Source organism: Mus musculus, chromosome 3, assembly GCF_000001635.26.
Source record: "Mus musculus strain C57BL/6J chromosome 3, GRCm38.p6 C57BL/6J".
NCBI lineage: Eukaryota > Metazoa > Chordata > Mammalia > Rodentia > Muridae > Mus > Mus musculus.
The window spans coordinates 129,802,282-129,822,954 of record NC_000069.6 but is presented as its reverse complement, the minus strand read 5'-3'; the positions used below and the strand labels follow the sequence as shown (position 1 = coordinate 129,822,954).

The following is a 20,673-nucleotide window of genomic DNA, read 5'->3' as shown; positions in this document are numbered from 1 at the left end:
ACACACACACACACACACACACACACACACACGGACCTGAGATGAAAAAAAACCAGTGTGTAATGTGTTAACAGTTGGATCTCTAGTACAAAGGTGCAGTCCCTCACCTGAATAGCTACAGAAGATAACGGAACAGCTCATTTCAGGGACTGCTTTTGGAGTTGGGTTTGCCTGTGGTTTTTTTGCTAGACTAGGATGTGTTTACTTGGTAATCTGCTTATAAATACAAGCCTGGACCTAAAGTGCTTAAGATGTGAGGCGGTTGGAATTTCTTTGTTTTACTAAGGAGATTTTTCTCTCATTCTAAGAATTAAAATCTTTTCCTCTTCAGCCCAATTATGTATTAATGGACAGTCTTTGTGAAAAGGCCTTTCTTTGAGGTCTACAAGCGGAAATGATTTGTTCTGAAAGAGCATTCTTGACCGATCACCATTGCTGAGGGCTGCTTCAAAGGTGGTCTTGACTTTCCAAAATGCTGAGTGAGGCTTCGGATTTTAACAGCTCGGGCTCTAGGAGCGAAGGTTCTGTCTTTTCAAGGACTGAGCACAGCGTCATAGCGGCTTACCTGATTGTGGCAGGTACGGGTGTTTATTCAGTGACCTGCTTCTCGGGTGGGAGAAGAACTGAGGTGGTGGGCACAAGGGTGCAGGATGCAGGCTAGCTCAAACATGGGGTGGGCTGGGGTTGTAACAATCAGAAAATGGACATGGGAAAATATGCTGCTTCCTGACGGAAGGTTTTTGAGCAAAGAGGGACAAGAAAACTTTGTATCAAATGAAGCTTTAAAATAAAACTTGTCCGTATATTTGGTTTTTACCTTAAATTCATGAGCAGAGTGTGCATCGTGGTTAAAAGCATGCTTTCTATCATTTATGACTCTCATGCATAATTTGCAGTTTTCTTGGTAGGAAATAGCTCACGATTAAAACGTACTAGAGGAAACGCTGAAGTTTAAAGCAAAAGATAGAGGCTGCAGATCTGGTGTGTAAGTTCAGCTCCTCCCGCAGGCAGCCACGGGAGGCGGCAGCTTTGAAAGTGGGCCCAAGGGATTTCAGCTTTTTACTCTTGCACGGTCTCCTTTGCAAAATGAAGATAAGAATCAGGGATCCACTGAGCTCCTTATGAAGAGTATATATAATCAAGGCCCCTAAGGGACATGGGTACAAGGTATGCTCTTGTTGATAAAATTATCAGATTGAGATGAAGGCTTGTTTGTTGAAAAGGAGAGAAATGACAGAAACTGTACCAGTGGCCGGTGTGACTTTTATAACCAGCAATTACTTGATCTCAAACTTCACAGAAGTGGCGAGTTTTAGTAACTGTTATGTTGGGTTCATTGCTTTTCGGATTGACATTTATGAAAAATTCAAGTGTGTTTCCAAAAACAGTGAGAAATATATCTCCATGTGTCTTCATAACTACTTATTTTTACCTCATAGTTGACGTGGGCTATAGATAACAATTTCCTTTTAATTTTAGTGGTACCGTAACTAGTTCATTTGAATACTTCTGGGTGGTAAGAGGCAAAAAGTGAGCCCCCAATTCCAGAATTACACTACACAGAGGCACTGTATACAAGTTTTGGCTCCATTAAATATGTGACAGGGGAAATCTAACATTAATCTGGCATTTTGAAGCCTGGAACAGGAGAATTGCTAAGGATTCCAGAGTCACCTGGGCTCCATAGGGAGACTGTCACAAACAAACAAACAAACAAACACTAAAACAACAACAACAATAAACAAACAAAAAAACTGGTCATGAGATTAGTATGGGAAGGAAATTTCCTAAGGAACTCTGGTAGCTGCGTTTTTGTTTTGTTTTCCTAGTTCATACAGATGAAGAGCTGAGCGGCTGCGTGGCTCTGAACAGAGGCCTTTTGTTAGGGCTGTCATGTGACTGCACCGGTCAGTTTTATTAGGAAACATCGGAGCATGCGTTCTCTGCGTATGTTTTCTCGTAGAGGACTGAAGGAAGTGGATCTAAGCTCTTCCTGCATTTGTTCTGTGTGTGTCGAGTATCCTGTAGTCTTCCTATCCCCTCAGTTTCCTCCTTTAACAAAACCCACTGAGCTCCCAAATAAGAATGAACACTTTGAGCTGAGGAAAAGGCGCACTTAAGTATCATTCCACTTACCGTTTTTACCACAGGCCTGTGTTTATTATTTTTACCATGGGCCTGTATTGTTGTTGTTGTTGTTGTATTACTGTAGAGGTTAATTATTTTGTATATGTATTTAATTAATTAGTTTTTTGAACCAGGAGCTTGCTTTATTGTGTCTACTAGGCCAAGGATGGCCTTGTACTCAGAGTCTTCCTGATTCTGCCTTCCGAGTGTTGGGATTACAGGTGTATTGCCACCCTGCCTGGCTTCACTGTAATTTATCTGTTTTTACTTACGTGTCTGTGTGTGTGTGTGTGTGTGTGTGTGTGTGTGTGTGTGTGTGTGTGAGAGAGAGAGAGAGAGAGAGAGAGAGAGAGAGAGATATTATTACCACATGATGTCTACAGAGGCCAGAAGAGGATGTCAGGTCCTTCTTCTAGGACCTGCAGTTACAGGTGGCTATGAGCTGCCCCACACAGGTGCTAGGAACAGGATTCAGGTCGTCTAGAAGAGCAGCAAGTGCTCCTAACCTCTGAGCCATCTCTGTACCCCATAAGATGTCATTTAATCACTTATTTGGATTTGAGCTCACTTTTACCAGCTTCCATTGCTGCAGGCCCTATGTTAATTCAGTGTGCATGAGCATGCTCTCTGTACCACTTACAGCTGAGAATGGAGAGGATGATACATGTGTGGACTTGAAATAATTCGTCCTTGGAGAATTGTAAAAGTGTGAGAGGTTGGCTGAAAAAGATAGACTGATGGGTCTTCTGTCTGCCCATTGGAAAGTACCTGTAACCAGGGAACTAATTCAGTGCTTAAGACAGCTAGAGGAGTTGGCTGAGTATCCGGCAGGGATGGACCACAGAAGCTGGAAGCCTACAGGGAGTCACCGAAGGGTTAGAGAGGGACAATATGATCTGACTTGCATTTCAGAAATGTGTTGTGATGGTAGCTAAGAGGCCATTCAAGTAGGCCACTGCAGTGAGCTGAAGTCCAAGAATAGGGAGCACTGCCTGACGTCTGGGGGTGAGGTGAGGTGGAGAATGCCACCTGTCAGTGATGCAGTTCACAGAGAGGGACACACCTGGAGAAGAGCAAGTTTGAGGTGGGAGGTGATGTCTCTTGAGTTCAGCTGCACATGGGGCCTTGCATCTTACAGTGCCAATCTCAAATGCAATGAAACCACTCAGAATGGTGAATTAGGAAAGAAGAGGGTCTGGCTGGAGAGATGGTTCAGGTTAAGAGCACTGACTACTATTCTAGAGGTCCAGAGTTCAATTCCTAGCAACAACATAGTGGCTCACAACTATGTTTATAATGGGATCCCATGCCCTCTTCTGGTGTGTCTGAAGACAGCTACAATGTACTCACATACATAAAATAAATAAATATTTTTAAAAAAAGGAAAGAAGAGGGTCTAGGACAGAGAGTTGGAAAGCACCCACTTATTATGGAAGTGTTGAAGAAAGGTTTTCAGATAGACCAAGAAGAGATGGGAGGGGAGCTGCAGGAACAGGGTGGCATGGAGTGGGGAGGGTAGGACTACTTGGAGTTTAGACTGATGGGTCTTCTGTCTGCCCATTGGAAAGTACCAGTAACCAGGGAACTAATTCAGTGCTTAAGACAGCTAGAGAGAACGGGAAAAGGAGTAAATGATTTGTATAGTACCTACCTTCTATTGGAGACTCTGCCAAAATTGTTTTATTCTGACTATGTCCTTGCTAGGCCACAATTTACGTGCTATATTTAACCCTTGTACGATGTTTTTTCTTTTTTCTTTTCACCCTCATGATAATTTCTTGTACATTTACTAAGAAGAGCCAAAGGCTTATCGAATTTGTTCTCATTGTGCTTGAAGGGATAGTAGGAAACGCGCTGACTGGAGTTTTAGTGGCATTCCAGTTTTTAAAACTTACTGTGTGGCATGTACTCAAGAAAGAGTTCACTGAGAGCCTGAGATGTATAAAGGCTAGGACAGCATAAGAGCTGAATGCCTTAGCATCACTTAAGAACAAGATAATATCAGTAAGTACTGTGGGAACTCGGTCAGGATAATATAGAATCCTGCAGGTAGGAGGCCACTTCAGGGCCAACTTGGGCTTGGCCTGAACTTTGAAGGATGCTGACATTTGAAGATACAGAAAACAGCATGAGGTGTTTCAGGTGGGGAAAAATAGGAAGTCAAGATTTGCAACTTGATGTATTTGATAAACTGCTAGGCCAGTGGGCTTCCTTCCCAGGTGTGGAGAGAGGACAGTGACAGTGTAGGGCAGAGAGCCCCGATAGTCGGGTCAGGACATTGGGCTTCTAATTCTTCCTGGCGTTGGGGTGCTGAAGCTTCCAGTCGAGCTACTGCTTAGTCTTTGATGAAGCAATCAGTGTGGAGGAGAGAGATGGGATCTGAGAGACTGGCGTAAAAGGATGCTAACACCGAGAGAGAACGGAGGTCCTGACTGACCCGGTCCTCCTGTGTGTGTGCCGGTTTTTGGGATTATTCCCACAGGTTTGGACACTAGCTGACAACTGAGCATCAAATAGTTCTTTTCATGAGAAGCACAATTCTCTTGTTTGTTGCATAACTTTCCTTCTAGAGAGAAGTCCAGTAATAGTTCTAGCTTCTCCATTAAAATTGATTTTCACTGGTGGGATTGCAAGCTTGTACAACCACTCTGGAAATCAGTCTGGCGGTTCCTCAGAAAATCAGACATAGCACTATTGGAAGATCCCGCAATACCTCTCCTGGGCATATATCCAGAAGATATCCCAACCAGTAAGAAGGACACATGCTCCACTATGTTTATAGCAGCCTTATTTATAATAGCCAGAAGCTGGAAAGAACCCAGATGCCCCTCAACAGAGGAATGGATACAAAAAATGTGGTACATTTACACAATGGAGTACTACTCAGCTATTAAAAAGAATGAATTTACGAAATTCCTAGGCAAATGGATGGACCTGGAGGGCATCATACTGAGTGAGGTAACCCAATCACAAAAGAACTCAAATGAAATGTACTCACTGATAAGTGGATATTAGCCCAGAAACTTAGTATAGCGAGATATAAGGTACAAGATGCAAAACACATGAAACTGAAGAAGAACGAAGACCAAAGTGTGGACACTTTGCTCCTTCTTGGAATTGGAAACAATCACCCATGGAAGGAGTTACAGAGACAAAGTTTGGAGCTGAGACAAAAGGATGGACCATCTAGAGACTGCCATATCCAGGGATCCATCCCATAATTTGCCTCCAAACGATGACACCATGGCATACACTAGCAAGCCTTTGTTGCAAGGACCGTGATATAACTGTCCCTTGTGAGACTAGGCCAGGGCCTAGCAAACACAGAAGTGGATGCTCACAGTCAACTATTGGGTGGATCACAGGGCCCCCAATGGAGGAGCTAGAGAAAGTATCCAAGGAGCTAAAGAGATCTGCAACCCTATAGGTGGAACAACATTATGAACTAACCAGTACCCCAGAGCTCTTGACTCTAGCTGCATATGTATCAAAAGATGGCCTAGTCGGCCATCACTGGAAAGAGATGCCCATTGGACAGGCAAACTTTATATGCCCCAGTACAGGGGAACGCCAGGGCCAAAAAATGGGAATGGGTGGGTAGGGGAGTGGGGGGTGGGGAGGGTGTGGGGGACTTTTGGGATAGCATTGGAAATGTAATTGAGGAAAATACGTAATAAAAAAAAATGATTTTTACAACAGCCTCCACCACTGGGACCTGAGGATATATATCTGACCCATGAAAAACATATGCATCCTTTCAGCCTGTAGGAAATGTTGATCCTGCTAATATTTATACCCTGTGTACTCAATAGTAATTCTTATTGTCAGAGGCCACACTCGCATGCTGGTTAGCAACTTTTGTCCTCAAGCTAAAAAGGTGTCTGGGTCTGGCCAACTGTGGGACACTGAACACGCTGAGTTCTTCATTCCAGGGCTGAGAATGGTATCACCTCCGGTGTCCCAGTGACCCAGAAATCTAACTTGACCTGTTTAGATGGTCAAATATTGCAATAGGCATTTTCCTAGAGAGATAGAGACAGAGACACAAAGAGACAAAGACAGAAAGACAGACAGAGACAGACAGTGAGCATTTGCACGCATGTGTGTGTTGAATGGAGAATTTCAACTTTGACATGTTGAATTTCAAGAAATACTGGGTAGTCACATGACCATATGCACTACACGCTTAATGTGCTTATTGATAGTGAACCAAATAAAAGATGTGAGAAGTGCCAGAAATGTAGTTAGGGTGGAGTACTGGCTGGGTTTCTGTGTCAACACAGAATCATCAGAGAGGAAGGCAACTCAGTTGAGGAAAGGCCTCCATGAGACCCAGCTGTAAGGCATTTTCTCAGTTAGTGATCAATGCAGGAGCGCCCAGCCCATGGTGGGTGGTGCCCTCCCTGGGCTGGTGGTACTGGGTTCTATAAAACAGGCTTTAGAGAAAGCCATGGGAAGCAATTCAGTAAACAGCACCCCTCAGTGGCCTCTGCATCAGCTCCTGCCTCCAGGATCCTGCCCTGTTTGAGATCCTGTCCTGACTTCCTTCAATAAGGAAGAGGACTGTAGAAAGGTAAGCCAAGCAAACCCTTTCCTCCCCAACTTGCACTTTGGTCTTAGTGTTTCATCACAGCAGTAGAAACCCTAACAAAGACGGAAGGAACACTGGCTGAGGGTCAAGAGGGGAAACCAGACAGAAAGAAGGGGCCAGGCTTTGGGAAACGGAGAGGACTGTAGTCTGCTCAGGAGAGGGTGGGTGACCATTCACACATCCTAAATACCAACACGCTAGAGTCATGGAAGCTACAGGGGAATTTATAGAGACAGACAGATGCTCGATGGTGATGACACTGAAGCCAGACTTCAGCTCTGGCTTCTGCAATCATCAAGTTCTTTGTGTTTTCATTTCATTTCTATTTTCCAGAAGATGTTACAGTTCTAAGAAGAACGGGACCTCTTCAAACAAGGGGCTAAGCTGAGCTTGCTCTCTTTTGAAGCAACTTCAGTATTGAATTTTCATTCTCTTCTAAACGTTCAAGTTAAACAGATTGTGTGCTCCTTCCGTGTGCATCCTTAGGTATCACGAGCATTCTCAGCAACGTAGTAGTCCTGGGTATCTTCATCAAGTACAAGGAGCTGCGGACACCCACCAATGCAGTGATTATCAACCTGGCTTTCACGGATATAGGGGTCAGTAGCATCGGCTATCCCATGTCTGCGGCTTCAGATCTGCATGGAAGTTGGAAATTTGGACATGCAGGCTGTCAGGTATCGGAGATCTATGGAATAAAAACAAGATGAAGTATAACAAACAGATGCAAAATTTAAGTTCCCCAAACTGGGTCTGGGGAGGTGGGCCAACGGGGACACTGGTTGCTGTGGGAACAAGGTGACCTGCACCAGGATGCCAGCACCCGTGGAAAAACCAAGCATGGCGGGTGGTACCCACCTTTCATCTCAGTTCCAGGGAAGAAACGACAGGCAGGTGACTGGGTGCCTGTATACATGTCTTGTACCGCATGTATGCAATGCTGGTGGAGCCAAGAGGAGGGCAGTGGATCTCCTAAAGCTGACTCTACAGATGGATGTGAGTGACCATGTGGTGATGGGAATTGATCTCTGGGTCCTCTGGAAGAGCAGCCAGTGCTCTGAACTACTGAGCCATCTCTCCACCCTCAGGGATTCATTCTTTAAGACGAGGTATAAGATTACTAATCATAAAAAATTTCCCCAATCCAAAGAAACATACAAGGAGCATTGGCATTCAACCACAGAGAAAAGTAATCTGCATATAATTCAAATAAAATATACACATAACAAATTTAAATGTATATTCTCTTTTCATTTCAGACAAAATATTTAATCACAATCATATTCTCTAAGAAATACACTTGTTACCACAGTGAATTTTTTTACTCTAGACGGCCCTTTGTGAGAAATGTTAATAGCTGTATTTGCTGTTATTTCTTTTGACAAGGAAATGTATTGGCATTAATTCACACTGGGACAGTAGGCAAACAACTGAGGTCATGTTTTAGTAGCTTTAATAGTCTGTTATTCCAAGCCAAAACAATAGAGGACAAAGTGAGAGAAATGGAGAATCCTGGGTGCTCTTATGCATACCAATCACTTTCTAAAATCTTTCTGACTTCCAGTTTGTACTTCACAGGCAGCCTCCCTCCCTCCCTCCCTCCCTCCCTCCCTCCCTCCCTCCCTCCCTTCCTTCCTTCCTTCCTTCCTTCCTTCCTTCCAGATAGTAGAACTTCAGAGGTACTCTGGGAGGCCATTGCACACCATTCTCATTTTGATTCTTTTCTTTGAGGGCTTTTCTTATTACATATTTGTGTGTACATGAACTAGAAACTGTCTGATGCTTTGAATTATCTATCTATCTATCTATCTATCTATCTATCTATCTATCTATCTATCTATCTATCTGTAATCTATCTATCTGAAAGGATGTCTGTCTCTCACACATATATGTATATCTAAAAATGAAAGGAAGTTACAAGCATGTTTTAGTGTGTCTGTGTGTAAAACTTTCTTTCAGTTTTAGATATTATGGTTTCAGGGTTATCTACGTTGATGGAGGTGACTAGGTCATTATACAGCTTTGCAATATTCTATTTTGTGAACATAACACACACTCCGTAACCCACTGAATGAAACTAGTGTTGCCTGTTGGAGTGTTAAATGATCTTGGTTTGTTCTTGTGCAGGGTACCATAACTGCATGCAGTGGCCACATCACATCCAGAAGACAGCAGAGTAGAGCAGTTTTCCACATGCTCTAGTTCTTACATCTGTCCCCTCTATTGTGATGTTCCCTGAGCCAGGTCTAGGGGAGAGAATAATAAAGATGTCCCGTTGAAGGCTGAGCACCCAGTTATTCTTAACAATGTATTCTTACCTTTGACCAGCATTAACTGCTGGCTAGACGCAGAGAGAAGTGTCTCTCGCCACGGGCACAGGGTAGCACTGGTCTGGATGTATAATCGGTGTCTAGAAGGCAGGCTAACAGCACACCCATTTAGGAAGGCCACAGTGGAGGTTCCTCCCTTTTGACAAGGTTTATAGTATCATACATGACTTGTCTCCTTTACAGTCTTCAAATGCAATCCAAAAGTGATTGGTTATGCCCATAACCTTTGTTTCACTGTTCCACGTATGACCACTTAATGTGTGTGAAAAGTATTCTAACAATGAGGTAAAACTACAAATGATTAGGGCTGGCAAGATGGCTCAGTGGGTAAAAATGCTTGCTATGCAAGCCAGATAACCCGAGTTCATTCTCTGTAACCCACACTGCTAGGAGAGAACCAACTCCCAGAAACTGTCCTCACGTGTCCACATACGTGCGTGGTGTGCACGTGTACACCCGTGTACACACACACACACACCATATAAACACAGTAGAAAATGTAAATGTCTCATGGGAGGGCATGGGAATGGTGGGCTGTTTCTGATTTTGAGTTTCAGATTTATGCAGGACTGAATATCTTCTTTGGGATGGTGAGCATTGGCTTACTCACGGTTGTAGCTATGGATCGGTACCTGACCATCAGTTGCCCTGATGTAGGTAATGGTGTTTCTTGTCTTTATCAGTGGCACCATTCACTATGTAACAGTCATTCAACACGCATTTGTCTTAAAGTACAGACATTAGGGTTTGTAATCAGGCTCAGTCTTATTTCTCTAGAAATCCTTGTTCCAACATTCTGACAGCTTCCTATAATACTTAAATCCAGACTTCATTAGGCAATCCTTCAAGGCCCCTCAGGATCGGACCTGGTTGCCTTTCTAGCTTTGTCCAGGGTCACTGTCACTTTGGGCCAGGTGGTTTCACTCTTGGGAATGGTGACTATGTCGCCTTTCTTGCCCAGCAAAGCTTTCGCTCTTACTTGTCCTCTACACTTTACCATTCAGATGTTAGGTTGCCATGTTTGTCAGAGTGTGAAACTCCATTGGCAGGCTTCCTGTGCTCTAAGGGACTGGGTTGTGTCGTTAGTGGAACCAGTGGGTCCTGTCACTGATAACAACACTAACGCTTCCTGTGCTTCACACCAGGACGAAGAATGACCACCAACACTTACCTCAGCATGATCCTGGGCGCCTGGATCAATGGCCTGTTTTGGGCTTTGATGCCCATCATAGGGTGGGCTAGTTATGCCCCGGATCCTACAGGGGCCACGTGTACCATAAACTGGCGGAATAATGATACGTAAGAGATGTGTTTACATTTTATACTCAAGTGCTCCTGAGGTAGACATCTCTGAGCCTTCTGCTCATCCGAGTGTTCCTTATATAGGCTGTGGCAAAGGCTTCCTTGGTAGTGATGGTCCGATCTAAGTGGGAGACAGACTGAAGACTGGCTTATGCTTGCTTGCAAGTCAAGGACATCTGGTTTCCTTTGTCTCCTTTCTTTGACTTTCGTTCCTTCCTCTCCTCTCTTAAGGCAGCAGTGGGACAGTTTCACTCTTTATTCATCTCAGAGCTGTGGGCACAAGTGGGAGGAGGGCTAGTGAAGCCAGAGAGTAGGCAGTTGTAACCAAACCCTAGGCCTCCCCTGTACAGCCTTTTCCAGGCCGTCTGACATTCAGGCACATCCTACGGTCCCTGCAAGGATTTGCTGTGAGTTGACAATGCTCTTCTAGGTCTGCCGTGGGCATGAGGATCCCTTAGTTCATTAAAGGAAATGATAGATGACTCAAAAACAAAACAAGAATCCTCTAAAATATTTTTTCTGTAAAGAGTCAAACTTCAGGCTCCCCCTCAGCTCTGTCATCATACTGTGAAAGCAGTCATCATATGTAAATGAGTGTACAGGGCTGTGTTTAATAAAACGTTATTTACAAAGACAGTTGGCGGGCAGGAACCAGCCCATAGGCCACAGTTTGTTGGTCTACGTGAACTGTGAAATGTAAGCCGAACGTTTTTCCTAAACCCTTTAGCAGTAGAGCATCTGTTACCATTTCTAGCAGTCATTTTCTCTTCCCCTTCCCCTCGTTTAGGGCACTGAGTCATCATGGTTGTCTTTTCTTATCCCCAGCTCGTTCGTGTCTTACACCATGATGGTTATCGTGGTGAACTTCATTGTGCCCTTGACAGTGATGTTTTACTGTTACTACCACGTCAGTCGGTCCCTGAGACTCTACGCCGCTAGTGACTGCACTGCACACCTCCACAGAGACTGGGCAGACCAGGCAGATGTAACAAAGGTAAGAGGTCGGAATCCTTGCAATGGATTTGGTAATAGAGCTTTCAATCTACATAGCTGAAGGGTTCCGTGGCCTCCATTGCTCTTTCTGCTGCTGTTTGTCCCTGTGTTGCTGAACTGAACGCTATGCCTCCATGTTCCTTGGGTGTCTGTGTGCTGTGCTTCCGGGACTTCCTGCCACACAGACTGTAAGGATCCCAGTCAAGCCTGGGCCTGACCAGTCCCATGCCTTTCCCTCTGCCTTTCTCTCTTCGCATCCTGCAGTTTGTTAGCAGTATTGGTTAGATTACAAAGCTGGCTGGCTGCCTTTGGTTCAAACATCCCTGATACGTGGTTCATTTTGTCTTCTCTCTGTAGCCTTGATTTCCTCTATCCAGCTGCTCTGTAAACAGAGACCTTCCCTTCATCATGTAAACAAGGTGCCCAGGGCTCCTCTTCACATTATCCATCTATATGTAAAGCACTCAGCCAACGGCTAGTGTGAGAATCCACCGAGCTTAGTATAGGACAGTGTTCCCAAGTTGAGTTTAGAAGGATTGGTTGGTTGAGATTAGCAAATAATGATGGGGGCAGGGCAGTTGTCAGTAAAACTAGACGTGAGTTGGAGCGGGTTTGCATGCATCTGTGCTTGAAGCCAGCATGGTGTGCTCTTTGCAGCACATGAAAGGGTACTCTTTACATGTGTGTGACACTATGAGATACAATGTCACATATTGCTCAGCACAGCCATTTGCAAGGCTCTTGCTATCATAGACGTCTCCAGAGCCAAAACAAAGAATAGTGAAGGCGAACCCCAGCTTCTTTTGTGTTACCAACAAAATTCTAGCCTAGATTCTCCTGCTCCTGTATACGTCTTAACCACGCAAACCTTTCAGATGCTAGTCTTGGTGATCGTCTCTTTTTACAGATGTCTGTGATAATGATACTGATGTTTCTGCTGGCATGGTCCCCTTATTCCATCGTGTGCTTGTGGGCTTGTTTTGGAAACCCCAAAAAGATTCCTCCTTCAATGGCTATCATAGCTCCACTGTTTGCAAAATCCTCTACGTTCTACAACCCCTGTATTTACGTGGCTGCGCATAAGAAGTGAGTAGTGTTTTCCACGTTTCCGATTAAAATGGCAATGCCAAAAGAATGTTAATAGCAGTGGCTAGTGTTCTAAGACTTGCAGAAGTGAGTGACAGAAACCTGTGACAACCGTCTTACTTAGGGTCTGTAATACTGTGATAAAACACCAGGATCAAAAGCAACTTGCAGAGGAAAGAGTTTACTTCAGCTTCCGGTTCTATAGTTCATATAGTCAAGGAAGTCAGGGCAGAGATGCAGGCCAGCAATCTGGAGTTAGGGGCTGATGTGAAGACCATGGAGGAGTGGTGCTTACAGGCTTGCTCAGGCACCTGCCAACGAATGGCACTGGCGACAGTAAGCTGGGCTCTCCTACATCAGTAGTCAATCAAGAGAAGGCATTACAGCTTGTCCACAGGTCAGTCTGATGGGGGCATTTTCTCAGCTGAGGTTTTCTCTTCCCAGATGAGTCTAGCCTGTGTCAAGTTGACATCAAACCAGCCAGCACAACAAGGCAGTTTAAAGTTATTTGGCTTATGCAACTGGTGAAACTACCAAGACCTTATTTATTGAGACCTCTACTTTTGTGACAGACTGTACCTACACAGTGGCAGAAATGTCCTTGGGCAACCCAGACCCAAATTCTATCAGCTCAGCATCCTAAGACAAGCTTCATCTCAAATGACCATGTGGCAGGAAAGTCCCTGGTTGGTCACTGATCAATTGTGTTTGAGTGGTTATCCCTCTGTGTTGAGTGGTTATATGGAAAAGTGTTTTCTAGAGAAAAGAATAGTGAAGGTAGCCGTGGGTCCTCAGAGGATAGTATAGCTGGATACTTCCCAGGAATGCAGTAGAGAAGTTCTTGTCCCTTCACAAACCTCCTGGGTGAAGGTTAGATGACTCCATTTTTCTATCACTGTTGGATGAAGAACCTTGGCAAGTCACAGAATGCCACCACTGTGCCTGTTTAAATGTGTAAATGTGGATAATGCTTGGGTTTGAGAGAACAGCTTTAGCTGTAGATATTTGAAGGAACACACAGACCTTAAGATGAGGTAGAACACACAAGGAGTCCAAAGGCCACATCACAAGGACAAGGCCAGAATCTGCTGGAAATCCTCTGAGACAACATTCTCAGGCCCCCTCCAGTTGAAATGGCCTTGCCCAGAAGCCCTGTGAAAATGAATCCTTAATTCAAACACGGAACTTAGTGCACTCAGTAGCTGATGTGTCATTAAATGTCCCCAGCTATGGGGTTTATCAGATGTACAGCTATGGAGTTTATCAGACGTCCGTATTCATCACCAGTGGTGCAAAACCGGTCTTTATCTGTCTGCCCTATATATTTATAAGGGTCTCTGTTGGAGATGTTGAAGCTGGGTGTAGTGATGTATTTAGAGATACCCATGGGCAGTAGTAGGTCTTCAGACTTGACTGAAAAATTCCTTAAAAGGTTCATGTCATTCTAGAATAACACATTTTCTCATTTGCTTATGGCAGGTTTCGGAAGGCCATGTTGGCCATGTTTAAATGCCAACCTCACCTAGCAGTGCCTGAGCCAAGTACTCTACCAATGGATATGCCTCAGAGCTCATTGGCTCCTGTGAGGATCTGAACTGCAAGAAAAGAATATACCACCAAACATTTGATTTGCTTATTTTTTGACAATACACTAACTTTGATTTAAATATGGATCCATTTGAACCAAGTGCAGACATAGCCTATTGCCTTACTGGATGGTAGGTTCCTCCCACTCAGCCAGCCCAACTCTGCTTGAAGAGTTGTTGCCGTAGAGCCTTCACTATGTCCTCAAGGATAATTAAGCAGGCACACAAAACTACAGTCTCTTTTCTTTCTTCTTAAAAGGCACACATTATAGTATATTAATGACCTGTAACTTGACTAAGTTTTCCATTAGACTAGAAACAGCTATCAGAATACCAGAATATTTTAATAAAATTATAATCCTCAATAATTAATTGCTGAAATGAGTTATTTCATGTTTCCAGCTATGAAAAGATATTTTTTATCATTTCAAAATTTGAATTTAGAATCAATTATTAATTCATGTTATTTAAATGAAAATATTCAAACATTAAGCAAAATTGCTTCCTATCATGCCAGTCTGTTGCATGTACATTTTATAGCAGTGTAACATCTATGCATTGTGTTGAATAGTCTAAATTTGCATTGTGTTCATTCATGTGCATGTATGTGTTTGTGTGTGTGTGTGTGTGTGTGTGTGTGTGTGTGTGTGTGCCTGCCTGCCTGCCTGCCTGCTGAGGCCAGAAGAGGGCGTGTGATCTCCTGGAACTGAAGTTACAGACAGTTGTAAAGGGTGCTGGTGGGAACCAAATTCAGGACTCTGGAAGAGCATCCAAAGGTCTTAGCCGTGGAGCCATCTCTCTAGCCCCTAAATTACCATTTTCCTGACAATATATTTTTCTATGTCTGCCATTAGAATTAAGTTTGAACAGAGTGGCACTTTTTTATATTTTTGCCTTTGTGTTATCTTTAGTACATAGACTCATTCTGTCTGGCACAAAGTAGGCACTCAGAGTGGATTTGTAGACTCAAGCTTTGCCGTTTAAATGGCTGTGACTATTAAACAGAGTACAGTATACCATTGTTTGAAAGGTAGACAACTAAACCGTTTCAAGTTTTTACTCTTTCTTATGAGGCAAGGTCTCATTATATAGTCCAGGCTGGGCTCAAACTTGAAGCTACCAGCATCTCAATTCTGGAGCTTACAGATGTGTACCACCAAGCCTGGATTTCTTTTATAGATGCAAAATTGGGAACACTGTAATACAAATATCTTTGTAGGGGTGGGTATCAATTATTCTATCTGAATCTTTATCCAGCTTAAGGTTATTGCACAGAAATATAAGAGAGCCTTATGGTTGCTAGATGTCTCCAAGTGTGGGTCTGCATTGCTTTGGTGATGTGTATACATTCACTCCATATTATAATAATGTTCTTTCATATTTCAAAGCTATGAGTTATATACTGTAGCGTGAATTCATTTTCTTTCACATCTCGCTCAGTGCTCATCAGACTATAGATCTTTATCTGTTGCCACCCCCCCACACACACACTTTGTAAGTTGCCTCCTTAACCCCTTTGTCGGCATATTAAAGACCTACCTACTAGTTTACCGAGACAGTTCCCTTCCTGTGGACAATGGTGAGAGTTGCTATAACAACCTCCTGATTTAGCTTTCCATCCTCTGCGCATTCTCACTCCGACCACGCCACAGCCAACTGTTTAAAGATGCACTTCCAGCCCTTTAAATCTTTCTGACCAAACTTTCAGGAGCCTGCGGTGGCAAAAGCCTTCAACTGAGCGGTGGAAGGGCTTATTTTGGGTCATGGTTGAAGAGAATTGAGTTCAACATTAGGGACAAGGGGTGCAGTTGGTCACATGGTATCTACTGACAGGAAGCCGAATGGCATCAAGTCTGGTGTTCACTCCCTTTACCCTTTTAGTCTAAGACCCCAGCACACAGGGTTGTGGTACCCACCCTGAGGATACCTCCTTCCGGCTCAGTTACCCCAATCTAGACAGTTGCTCCCAGACATACCCATAGATCTGTTCTCCAGATGATTGTGTGTACTGTCAAGTTTACTACCACACCTGTGAAGGAAGTCTGGCTGCCTTAGACACAAGGTTCAAGGCCCTCCTCACCATGGCCCAGAGAGACTTTTCACATTTTGTAATTCTCCAGTGGCAACATTAAAAATGTGTTCCTGGAGGGCTCTGGGTGCTCGTTCACCCTCCCCCCCCCCCCACACACAGTTAAGCTGCTTATGGAGACAATCTAGCAGGGGTCTGTGCTTAGTCACAGAACAGTTAAATGGTTGAGGCAGTATTTACCGTATTACCTAGAGAATTGATAGCGAGCTCTAGTGTGCAAAGCTTTGAGTTTATTCCTAACAACAAACAAGGGATAACTTCACTTTAACATGAAGGACTTCAGTGGTGCACTAATATCTAATACCATGTCAATCAACTAATTTATACAATAAGACTGACTAAGCTTTGAATCTGGCTCCCTATGGCTACTGGGCTTACTAGCTTGGTGGCTTATCACTATACAGTTTTGCTATACTCAGTTGGTCCGGTCCTGCTCTTCCAGGTAAGAATATTCACAAACCTGATAATGCAGACAGTTTGGTCACTTAGTGAGCAGAGTTTTACCACCAACCTATTTTCTCTCTCCGGTGCACAATAGCTCAGAGCTTCTACCCATCACTGCATCCCCAGCACTGAGAAACCCTGGGGTTGTCCTTAAATCCAGTCTTCATCGTGCCTACACGGAATCAAGTGATTCCCCCTCCTCTGTTTCCCAAAACTGTATTATCCACAGTCCTGTCCGCACATCGGGGATGGCCTCATGGCTGCTCACTGGGACCAGAACCACCAGTGCCCACCTAGAGCCTCCAGCTCCCCTCCTGCTGGCTCTAAACCCTTTGTCTACACAGCTACCAGGAAATCCCACTAATCTGTTGATCTGATGAGCCACTCGAAGCTTAACCTTTCTGTTTTTGCTGCCTGGAGTCTGTGTGGCTCTTTAGCAGGGCACCCAAGGTCCTTCCTCTGCCACCTCAGCTCAGCTACTTATTCCTAAGCAACAGAAAGTGCTTGTGTTTTTCTGAGGTTCTCTTGAAGCTTTATACACATGCATGCACACACATACAGCACACACACATACACACACATACGCACACACAGCACACACACATATACACACACACAGCACACATACATACACACACATACGCACACACAGCACACACACATATATACACACACACACAGCACACACACATATACACACACACAGCACATGCACACACACACATGCACATACACACAGCACACACACACATGCACATACACACAGCACACACACACAGCACACACACACACACATGCACATACACACAGCACACACACACAGCACACACAAACATGCACATACACACAGCACACACACACATGCACATACACACAGCACACACACACACACACACACACACACAGAGCACAGTCTTTCCTGTTTCCCTCTGCTTGCTGGAGAGGGAGCTCAGGTGCCACCCAACAAGACAGCTTTGCCTGGTTACCCAGGCTGAACATGATGTTCTCTTGTGCGTCCTCACTGACCTGTCTCTATCATTTGACTTCTTCATGAACCGCAACGCTGTGTTGCTTATCTTCGTACCTCTAGTCTTTGGTTCGGAAGTTGGCAGGTTCTCCATAAATATTTGACGAACAAATGAATTATGTCATCTCTGAACAGCTGCAATATGACATTTTTAAATTCAGCAGTGTTTTCCAGACTCCATTGCTTAGATATTCTCTGCAGCTGGGTGTAGCGGTGCATGCTTTCAGTCCTGGCAAGGACAGGCAGATCTCTATGAGTTCAAAGCCAGCCTGGTCTACATAGTAAGACAATGTCTCAAAGATTATTTTTTGCTAAATGTTACTAAAAGACATGGCAGTTGACCACCTGCCATTCTCCTGCAGATGGTGTCCATGTATCAGACTGGCGTCCATTCACCTGCAGATGGTGTCTATGTATCAGACTGGCATCCGACTTGTTATGGACTGAAGATGGCTTCGAACATCTGATCCACCTGCCTTCACATCTTAAATGACGAGCTTACAGGCACTCATATAAAACACCATTTTGTTTGGTGCTAGAGATAGGATCCAGGCTTTGTCCATGCCAGGCAGGCACTCCTCCAACTGAGCTGCAAACCCAGGCTTCAGTTCATCCTTAAGTAGGGGTTTTGACACCCCAGACCCAGAATTAAACATAGCTTTGAACAGAGACAATTGCCTTCATTAGAAAGGAACGCTCTTGGGCACATCTTATGCATACTGAGGCGATCTGGGAGAGACTCAGGACAGGTTCTCACTGGAGCAGTAGCTCTGACACACCTGGAGTGGGCTGAGGAGTCTTAGGGAGACGGCATAGGGCTCACTTAACTTGGTTTGGGGGAGATGAGCAGTCCGGGGCACCACTGGTAACTCTATTGGACATAAATCTGAATTAAAGTCACTTTTTTTCTGGTAAAGATGCAAAAAGTAAAAGGAATGATGTCTGTATAAATAAACTACTGAAAATCTTAGCATATGCCAAGATACCAAGCTCTTTGTAACACCGGTTATGTTTTTAAGCTATAGGAACATTTTAAAGTTCCAACTATGGGAAAGGTACCTGATACGGGGTTTCCCTGCAAATTTAGACATGGGCGCCTATTGAAATTGTCCTGGCGGTTTGATTTTTCACTTCCCTTAGTAAGTGTGTTACTCGGTTGAGGCCATATTCAAAGGCTGGGTGGATTGATCCCCTGCAAGACACTTGAAGGTTAAGTAACTTCAGGTCTCGGGCTAATCTGGCTAAGCTGCTGATGCTAACTGCCTGTGGCTGGCGGCGGGCATTCGTGGTAGCTTCCCCATGTTCTTGTTTAGGCCCTCACCTTTTGTTCAGAGAGCCACTCTGGAGCTATGTGGCTCTCGGCCTGCCTGTGCCTTGTGCTTAGCTTCCTGGGAGGAGTGAACGGTACCTGCCCTTCTCAGTGCTCCTGTGAGTATCACGGCAGACATGACGGCTCAGGATCAAGGTATGCCTTTCTCCTTGCTACTAAGTATTCCGATTGTCCTGGCTTTTAAAATAAAGGACCCAGACTGATCAGCCTAATTTTATGAGAGCAGATTATTTGTTAAAAGGGAGAGGCAGTTTAACCTCGTGAGACTTGGTTCAGTTTTATGGGCTGGTTGTCCACCGTCTTACTATTTTTATCATGGGCAACACTTACCTCTCAGAAGCCTCACACGGGTTTCTGAAATTCCAAAAGCACTTTCTGTCCTACAAAAATGTTTGTTATACCTATGTACACACAATACCCTTCTCGGCAGAGCAGACCGTGTTCCGTGTGGGGGCGGGGCAGGAGGGAGGCTTCTTACAGAAAGCACAGAGTGAGGCTGGGAAGGAGCTGCGGGCGGGCGTGTTGATCTTGTCTGCTCTAGAGCTTCCCGTTCCATCCGAGGATTACTAACAACTTGTAGTAGGAGGACAAGAGTGAAGTCGCTGTGGTTAACTTATGAAAGTAAAGATGTCTGGAAAATACCACCTGTCGCAGATATTGTAGGGCCTCACAGAAGTTGTTAAGTCTCAATGTTGCTTTAACATAGTAAAAATTATAATTTGTATATGATACACACGAATCCTTTTACCCGTAGGCAAATACAAAACAGAACTCTTCTTAGCCAGATATGGTAGACTGTTTCTTTTGAGAGTATTTTTGAGAGTATTTACTAATAAAATAAAATAAATGCATTCTTGTGACTTTACTAGTTGAAATAAACAATGAGTCTCTGAAACAAAGCTTAATATAAGAATGACACAACTTTAACCAAATAATAACTAGGGTTGAGATATAGCTCAATGGAACAGCACACACCTGACAGGTCTACAGACATGCATCTGATATCTAGCACAGCAATGATGGACGGTGATAATGATGATGATGGTGATGGTGGTGGTGGTGGTGGTGGAGACATGGTGATGGTGGTAGAGATGGAGATGATATTGATGTCGATAATGATACAATTACATTTTATTTGTGAACGTTTTTACTTAGCTAACTCTGGTACCCTTTTTGATACATTCCCTGAGAAGTAAGATGCAAATGAAAACAACACAGGTTAGCACCTGTTATCCCAAAGATTTACAGCACGCGATGACCAGGACGAGGAATCTCTAAAAACTTTGCCAGAATGTTTTCTTCTCCGGGGTGGCCCCATTATGCTGGGTTCTACCCAAACCACAGGACAAAGGTCCTCTCCAAGGACTCTAGTTCAATACCTGTCATGTGTAAGTGAGGTAACAAAACCGCACAGGGACTGGGTCACCCTGGGTCTCAGCACTCCTGATGCTGTCACTGGGCCAATCCAGGTGAGGCTCCAGCTTCCTCCTGTGACAGCGCATTGAAATGCTTACCTGAGGAGTGGACGCTGCCATCATTCTGGTGTGAATCGACACGGAGGTTTGTGGTAAATGTGCCCCAGAGACAGTCCGAGGTTCCCCAAGGTCTTCTAAAGCAACAGGAAGGATGTGCCATTGGCAAGGCCCTGTGGCTCCACCCTACTTGCCCCTGTGGGCATTTCGGGCTAGCTGTGTGAAATTCACGGGGGGCTCGCTGGGAAGTGTCTACCTGGCGGTCATTTTATTGTTATGGATCATAATTTGAACAT

The 20,673-nt window shown here is 44.3% G+C and overlaps 2 protein-coding genes and 1 long non-coding RNA gene across 4 annotated transcripts in view; 2 read left to right on the top strand and 1 right to left on the bottom strand.

Moving 5' to 3' along the window:
* Positions 1-449: 449 nt before the first annotated feature.
* Positions 450-14,380, top strand: Rrh (retinal pigment epithelium derived rhodopsin homolog). 2 transcript variants are annotated; one of them, NM_009102.3, is made up of 7 exons: positions 450-578; positions 7,205-7,395; positions 9,606-9,705; positions 10,194-10,347; positions 11,176-11,344; positions 12,251-12,429; positions 13,909-14,380. In NM_009102.3, the coding sequence occupies exons 1-7, from the start codon at positions 473-475 to the stop codon at positions 14,021-14,023; spliced, it is 1,014 nt and encodes a 337-aa protein (NP_033128.1). In that variant the 5' UTR covers positions 450-472; the 3' UTR covers positions 14,024-14,380. The 2 variants fall into 2 exon arrangements, with proteins under 2 accessions (NP_033128.1, XP_017174996.1); XM_017319507.1 differs by lacking the exons at positions 450-578; positions 7,205-7,395 and having other exon boundaries at positions 9,615-9,701; positions 13,909-14,379.
* Positions 6,925-20,673, bottom strand: part of Gm36130 — an 18,449-nt gene continuing 4,700 nt past the window's right edge. Inside the window, exon 3 of the long non-coding RNA XR_376066.4 lies at positions 6,925-7,406. This is a non-coding gene — a long non-coding RNA (predicted gene, 36130). The remainder of the gene's footprint in view (positions 7,407-20,673) is intronic.
* Positions 18,819-20,673, top strand: part of Lrit3 (leucine-rich repeat, immunoglobulin-like and transmembrane domains 3) — a 20,196-nt gene continuing 18,341 nt past the window's right edge. The window contains exon 1 of the mRNA NM_001287224.2: positions 18,819-19,040. Within this exon, the coding sequence (NP_001274153.1) occupies positions 18,925-19,040 (116 nt within the window). The 5' untranslated portion in view covers positions 18,819-18,924. The remainder of the gene's footprint in view (positions 19,041-20,673) is intronic.